The sequence below is a fragment of the Garra rufa genome, chromosome 18, assembly GCF_049309525.1.
Source record: "Garra rufa chromosome 18, GarRuf1.0, whole genome shotgun sequence".
NCBI lineage: Eukaryota > Metazoa > Chordata > Actinopteri > Cypriniformes > Cyprinidae > Garra > Garra rufa.
This window is the reverse complement of record NC_133378.1, coordinates 33187627-33195560: the sequence shown is the minus strand read 5'-3', so window position 1 is coordinate 33195560 and position 7934 is coordinate 33187627. Positions and strand designations below refer to the sequence as shown.

Here is a 7934-nt window from a genome sequence, read left to right as displayed (position 1 = left end):
AGATATTTGGGGAATTATATTTAATTCCTACATGGTGTTACAAAAGCAGCGCTGAAGAATAAAAGACATTTATTTAGCAAATTAACTTGTTTTAGATTAGAAGTCATTTTCATGTAGGTCTAACTGCAATCATACAATTCCATACAAAAGCGTAAATAAAAATCAGTGTAAACTGAGAGCGAAATGTTTTCCAGCATGAACGCAAAGTAGATACATAAAACGTGATTAATTTGAAAAAATGAATTCGTTTCAATTTACCACGTGTGCTGAAAATAACCTTTAGGTTTGTTAACTGAAAATACTAATCAGAACAGTTAAGCAAAAGAGCTGAAATCAAAGAACAACGTAATATATCTTGCCACAGCGAAAGTACACAGCCGTCAAATTATCCTTATTCAAACTCACTGAAAACTAACCAGCAATCATAATCTGTGTTAAATTCTTGTCCAGTGTCTGCTAGTGCACATCTATTCAAATGTTTACATATAAAGGTCTGCACCAAACAACGGATAGGCCATTGCTAATGCTACTACAGATAGGCCTAATGCGCCACACGTATGGAAATAGTACTATACACTTCCGTACGCAACCAAACATTTCAATTTATTTTTATATATACTAAGCAGAAGAAGGTGTTTTGATGTCCACCAATCCTTAGGCTATTTGAGGATATTGCCGCTATATCCGCATGCTAGGCGGCAGTGTCCTGTGGGGCTATTACGCGTGCTGTAAACTCTTTGTTGGTGACGCATTCCAGAGGAGAACCCCATTCACTCAACTGAATGAAAATGACTTTGGATTCCAGACTGTCTCCTCCCGTCGCAAAACAGCTGAAGGGAGGGGAGAGGGTTAAGACAACAAGCATATATGGTGAAATCCAAAGACTACTCTCCCATGAAAAAAGGACAAGTCGCTGATGAGGCCCTTTACAACAAATAACTTCACCAAAAATAGTACTTTAACTAAATTAGCTTATTATTTCCACATATTATACATCTGACATGGTTTTAGAAGGCAATGTCTCCTTACTACTCCACAATGTATAAAACGCCATAGCACAAAAAAATGTATTCCCCGCTTATTAATGTGGGTTAACCACAAAAGCACACATTTCGACTGATTTAAAATGAATAAATAAATTCAGAAATATTTAACGTCTTCCGCAATGCACCTAACTAATCAACAAACAATGTAATTATAACCTAAAAATATTGTTTCCTACCTCTGCTAATTAATAAATGTACTACTGATTAATAAATGACGTACTACTAATAAATAAATGTAAATGTAGAAATTACTGTAAAATTTAGAAGAGTATAGATTACAGAGAAAAAAAATCAGTGTATATATATTTTATTCAAGTCGACCTGTTGATATACAGAATAATAATATATAGAATAAACAAACATTAGCTTACACTAACGAAAATTTAAAACGTCTGATAAGGTAGAACAATCTCTGTAAAGCAGCCACACAGGTTCACTGTTTATAGTGTACAGAAGCTACAGGTCAAACATTGTCTGCCATGGATACTAGCCACAGCAAGTTTTTTTTTTTTTTTTTTTTTTTTTTTTTGTGGCACAGTTTTTTAATATCCTTTTGCATGTGCTGTTACTACTAACCACTTCTACGGGTCATGTTACTGTTATGTAAATATAATTATTGCATAAACGACCTTTTGCAAATGTACTTTTGCTATTTGATCCAGGGCATTTACAGGATAAAAAAAGTATGTGGTTGGCCCACATTTGAGTGAAAAGTAAAGTAGAACTTCAAAGAAAATATGAAGAGTTTTGTATTTTTTAGATCAGGTTTCTAAAAGTACAACACAACATCAAAGCCAGACAACATCACATTTCTAAAGGTGGTAAGTCTCGTACACACGCAAACGCATATGGAATTGACTATGTGTGGGAAAATAAATTAATATCTGATTAATTTACAAATAATACTATATATATATATATATATATATATATATATATATATATATATATATATATATACACACACACACACATTTTTTTGTGTGTCGTAATATAGCCGTCCGTCAGTCCATCATTTTTCTGTCTTTCTAGAAACTGCAATTTCTTGCTACAACTTTAGTCACTATCATTTTTAATGTTAGAAAAAGTGGCTAAAACACCTTTGGTCATAGCTTGGAATAAAAGAATGAAAGCCGTAATAAGGAACCGGCTAAGTTTGCCCCATGATGTTAACAGTCCTTTCTCCCTCTGAGAGTCTAAATTCTCTTTTACAGCCCGACACATAAAGGCGAGCAAAGGAGAAAAAGAGCCCGCTGTGGCTATAATCGTTCAGTTCATTTACAATGCCATTTGCGGAAACTTCATTGCACAGGGTGTAATTTAACGGCAATTGTCGCCCTTGATGAAGACGAACTGACGTAATCAAGGCAGTTTCTTGTTGTCGAGCCAGGAAGCTAATCCCAACAACATGAAACTACCTAAACCACGCACCAGCCGCGCGTAACGGCGTTATCCACAGGAGGAGACAAACAACAAACTCTGCACAGATAAGTAAGGATTTTATTCAATTCCTCCGAGCCTCGAGCGTCAATTTAATCAAACTTCGTGCGTGATAGTTCTAGTACGCCTGAAAGGCCATAGCTTTGGGTAGTGACACCAAAATGAACACCAATTGACAACTCTATCAACCAGTAATGCTATTTCTAACACAAAAATGTGTACAATTCAGAGCGACACTATGACAAATTAGTAGCATGCAAATGAGCATAGACCTTAAGCAAGAATGAGACTGTCAAAGGAGTTTCCTGTGGATTTTTGCAGACCAGGAAAAGTATCGAATAAAAAAATGATTGTAGTAAAAAAAGAGAGAGAGAGGAACTGCAAATAGCTGGTATTTATTTATAGCACATAACGTTATAGCATAGACCTCCACAACTTTAACTTGTGCTTGGAAGATGGGGCTCAGTTACCACAACAGCACTCTCAACAACTGTCAGAAGCACTGAAAGCAAAGTCCACATCTCAAGAAATCGTTCAAATCAAAGCTGTTATCCATGTCATCGCTTGAGGGTATCCAAAATAGCCTCCCTCGAGCTCAATCGATAAAAAAGTTAAGGAAAACGTTATCCTACCTTGAACATCCTGCACACGGTCTGATTAACGTAACTCGTAGGATCCACTCATTCATTCACCGCGGCTGTAGGTCTTTCATTCTTCCGTGTCCAGTCCATCGTATCATAGCATTCCATTACTCCATAATGAAAGGTTCCTGGTTCCAAAACAGCCAGGCAGACCGCAGAGCGCGTCGGTGAGGCCAGCACATTGCAGTTCCGAGTATGTGAATTAGCCCTCCTCCACTCACCTTTTAATGCATCTTTACTGCAGCAGCACATTATATTTGCAGATCATAAAATCCACCCCCAGCGCTTTCCAGGACCGTCATGACATTACAATTTTATGACCTTGACTTACTGTGGTCACCTGGATAATATTTAAATCAACGTTATGGGTCTCCCACTCATACTGAAAGTGCTAGGCACTTTCTCCTTCTGCCTCTCTTCCCTGTCTTCATCCAAAATTTCTTTGTCAACAGAATACAGGAGAAAATATGCAAGGGGAAGGACATACCAGGACATTATATTTTCCCACCCCCCGTTTTATTTATCAGCCTCTCGAGTTAAACATCAAATTGACAAATACACGTCAAAGAACAAAGCATGCAAAATACAGAGCGCGCATTGTAGGGACAAGCGCACTGACAGCAAACAAACTAATCTAAGACATCGAATAGACATCTCGTTCATATTCTGAGTAAGTTTTTTTAAAATTACAAATCTGCCAAGAATATTTGCACCAAGCATCCTTTTCTTACGCTATTGGCATATTTACAATTATTATTCTGATCTGTTCAACAAAATGATAAATTAGGCTCGGATGTAAACTAAATATTGTTTGCAGGATGTTTCAGACCCTTTGCATTAAAAGTCACGGGCCAGTGCTTTGCTATTTTGTATTTTGTATGTATGTATGTATGTATGTGTGTGTGTGCGTGAGTCTGTGAATGCAAAAGGAGAAATTAGAAAAAATAGATATTAAAAAACAGAGAGGGGCTGAACGTGGGAAACGCGAGAAATTTCTTATTTCTTCCTTTGTCTTAAGCGCTCAGTTGAAGCTATAGCCTGTTAGCTCTCGGACGCGACTTTCTCTGTTGAGCTTCTTTAGCTTCATCCTTCGGTTTTGGAACCAGATCTTGACCTGTCTGTCTGTGAGGTTGATACTCTTGCTGATCTCCAGACGGCGCTCTCGAGTCAAGTACATGTTGAACAAGAACTCCTTCTCCAGCTCAAGTGTCTGATGCTTTGTGTAAGGACATCTCTTCTTTCGTCCACTTTTCGCTTTTAGCCAGTTCCCCGTTGTTTTTTCCAATTTAGCCTCATCTGCAGAAATAAACGAGAGAGAGAGAAACTGTTATTCTGTGAAGAAAACTGTTATACCGAATAATGATTGCAAGATAATAGAACTGACTGTGGCGCTACAAATGCTCGCTTAACTGCATTATTTAGTTTCTTCCCCACAAAATATTCATATTAACATTTGTTTTACGGAATAAACATTTGCTGAATTTATTGTACTTAAAGGTCTACAGTCTAACGGTTTAATTTAAAATGGCCTTGTTTTAAAAAATATCAAAGCTCTGCAGTGACGCTGATTCCCCCAATTTCCTCATTTAATATACCTGATATTTTCTTTTACGTTTTTTATTTATCTGCACATGTATTATTGTACAATTTTAACATTTTCGTCTAACTAAACAATTTTAACTGCGTGATTTTAGTCTCTATGGGTTATCGGCCTGCAATTGCTTTTATTCGAAACGTCATTTACCAAAACAAGAAAAAAAAAAAGATTTTCTATTTATTTTACTATTAATATACTACGCAAATAACAGAAACGCCATATAAAACATCTCCTTTCATTTTTGGCTGATTTAATATGTTAAATTAAGAAAACACTAGGCAAGACTTCAAACAAAAGACGCAACTGTTTCAGATGAAACAAGTTTAGTGTGTTATTACTGCAGATTTCAGAACATTTCATACCTACCTAATATGTTAATAACGGCATGTAAATTTAACAAATAAGAATGATACATAAAAGACAGAATTTAACTACTTGTGTAAGCAGAGCTTAGTAAGCTAAAAGATATGTATCAGTTATATAAGTTACACATTTATTAAACCACAGGTATTTATTTAAATATTTTGGAACCACAAACTGATTTCAATTTACTTTATAAGATTTTAATAAAAATATCTACTGACATTTTATTACGACAGATTATATAACCAATATTACAATAAGCGCAAAAATTGACAAATAATTAAATGTTTTAAATATTTTAAATAAACTTCGTTTATTTAAACGCTATTGTTTTGATTTGTTGATTTTCATTCAATGTCTGCTAGATTTTTTACATATATTCATCAATACCATCCAGTAATTATTTAAACTAATGGAATTTCTAATTCTTAATTTAAACCTGTATGAAAAAAAAACTTTGAATCACATACATATCGTGGCATTTGTGCGTAGGATGAGGTGAAAACGTCATTTACATTTCCCTACACTATTGCGGGTATAACTGAATGTGTATGTAAACAACCAACTGGAGTGCAATAAAAAAAATCTAATTTAATATAATTTAACGGATTAGCGTGTACTATTTTGTTTTGTTATGCTTGCATGGATGCGTGTTAATCCTAGAGTGATCCTGTTTATATCATTGCCAAGACCCATTTTTATTTTTGTAACCGTGTTAAACGCCGTTTCAATTTTAAGTACTAGTGATATTGTTTAATTGACTGCTGTTCTGTAAAACAAACAAACAAAAAACAGACGAATAGTCCATGTGGGCCTGTAAGTAAGACATAGTTATGATGCACACAGGGCCTGAACAGTCGTCGGTGCAAAAACTAAAAGGTATTGTATTTTGACATGCAACTTGGTTGTCATTTTACATGTTGTAAGGGAGCGCGCTGTAGTTGTTGTTGTTGTGTGTGTGTGCTGGAGAGAGAGAGAAAGAGAGAGAGAGAGAGAAGGAATTAGTTATCACCTTTCAATTCGCTTTCGGAATCATCAGTACAACTGTCTGTTTTTGAGACACTCTCATCTTTTCTAGTCTGTCTGTGATCCATGTCGTCTTCCTGCGTATTCCCTCCCTTGTCTTCTGGGTCCTGCCTTGCTTTGCTGCTTTTGACATAGGACTCTGCTGCTAGTGCTTCAGCAGGCGTGGATATTCTGGGTATTGGGTTAAAGTCCGAACCGAACTCATCTCCATGGTGGCCCCTTTCACTGGCGTACACCTGGCTCCGTCGGAAATAATCGGGGGTGGAGACGGCGCTTTGATTCGGGTGGCTGTTATTGTCTCCCAGACGGATGTAGGTGGATTTCTCGGCGGACTCCTTAGCGCTGTCGATATCAGGCTGATAAAGACAAGGAATCGCTTCCTCTTTCACATTGCTGGCTGGAAACGAGCATGGGTGCAAAGGCTGGGCAACAGGTTGTGAGCCTCTGTAAGTTTTAGAGCCTGCGATCCAAGTGTCCCGCTGCGACAGGTAATGTGAGTGCTGGTAACTGCTGAGATGCACCCCACTCGGTTGCAGATCATCCCGTTTGGAGAGAGGGGCACCAACAATACCAAAACTACCCATCATGGAGCAACCATATTCTGCAGACGTTTGCATATACATTCCAGAGTTAGTGGAATAGCTCTCACCTCTGTAAGGAGATGTTCCTCCCACCAGCGAGTCCATCAGGAATGCGTTGGCTGCCACGTTGTTCGGGCATGACATTTTGCTACTTGCCGTGCTTTTCTTTTGATTCAAAACAATCTCCTTTATGCCGAAGTGGATAAGGACAGTAGGACGCTGACATCTTTTGGGGGGGCGAAAAATATCAGCAACATAATTATGGATTCAAGGCGCTTTGTCATGTGATTTTCAGACCAATAGGGTTTTGAAAGTGGCCTTGATGCGCCAGACCGTCTTGACGTCACTGGGGTCAAGTTGTTGAATTTATGTGCTACAGCATGGAGCAATGGCGCCATCTAGCCGATTTTTACGGACAAGGAAACCAACAACAGAACAAAGAACAATCGGTGTCTTCAGATATACAGTTACGTGGCTTATGCAAAAGAAAGAGAGAGGCAAGTAAATTAAATACTTCATGGAAATTAAAGACAAATATCAAGAATGAGAATGCTTAATACAATACACTTTTGTAAGAATACATGCAGGCTCTGCTTTCAAAGTGGACATGCAATTTTAGAGAATAGGGACGATGTTGACATTCTGTTTATTTTTTTAGTCTGTCACAACACCATTTGATCCATTTTAGTTCATATCGATCTATTGGAAATTCCATCAGATGGATTGATTGCAAATGTTAATATTAAGTATAAGATTATATATTGCTGATTTTTTTTCTTTGTAAAATTAGATTATTATGTATTGTGTTTTTTTTTATCCCTTTCTGCGTAATAAATTAACGTCCTGGATTTTTGAAATATTTAAAAGAATTCAAATAAAACACAAGACGAGGAAGGTTTACTTAGAATCTGAAACAATAGCTAAAACAATAGTTTCATTTTTATTCTTAGTTCTACAGAAATTAAGAAGAACATACATTATTTGTGATCGCAGTGTTTTTGATTATTAGCTGTTCATAAATGCATTTGTAAACGTAGACGCTAAATAAAAATCAAAATGAAAAAATTCAAAATAAATTCAGAGTGAATTACATGCAAGTGTGTATTCCAGACATTTTCTTTTCCTTGTTGTTAGAGTTTTATTAAGGTTTTAAGGTAGTATGTTGAATTTTTATTTTACAATTTTGATTATATACTAATTGATATATATATATAAAAACCCGGTTCCATTTAGAACAATT

The 7934-nt window shown here is 36.4% G+C and overlaps 1 protein-coding gene across 1 annotated transcript; it reads right to left on the bottom strand.

Moving 5' to 3' along the window:
- Positions 1 to 2885: 2885 nt before the first annotated feature.
- hoxc10a (homeobox C10a) lies at positions 2886 to 7036 on the bottom strand. The gene is made up of 2 exons (XM_073823405.1): positions 6100 to 7036; positions 2886 to 4423 (listed from the first exon to the last, which is right to left on the bottom strand). The coding sequence occupies exons 1-2, from the start codon at positions 6836 to 6838 to the stop codon at positions 4149 to 4151; spliced, it is 1014 nt and encodes a 337-aa protein (XP_073679506.1). The 5' UTR covers positions 6839 to 7036; the 3' UTR covers positions 2886 to 4148.
- Between the last annotated feature and the right edge of the window lie 898 nt (positions 7037 to 7934).

Bases quoted from the DNA above. Each gene is read 5' to 3' on its own strand.
- hoxc10a (XM_073823405.1), bottom strand. From the start codon at position 6,838: ATGTCATGCCCGAACAACGTGGCAGCCAACGCATTCCTGATGGACTCG. The intron at 4,424-6,099 runs GTGATAACTAAT...TTATTTCTGCAG, and splicing joins TTCCGAAAGCGAATTGAAAG to ATGAGGCTAAATTGGAAAAA.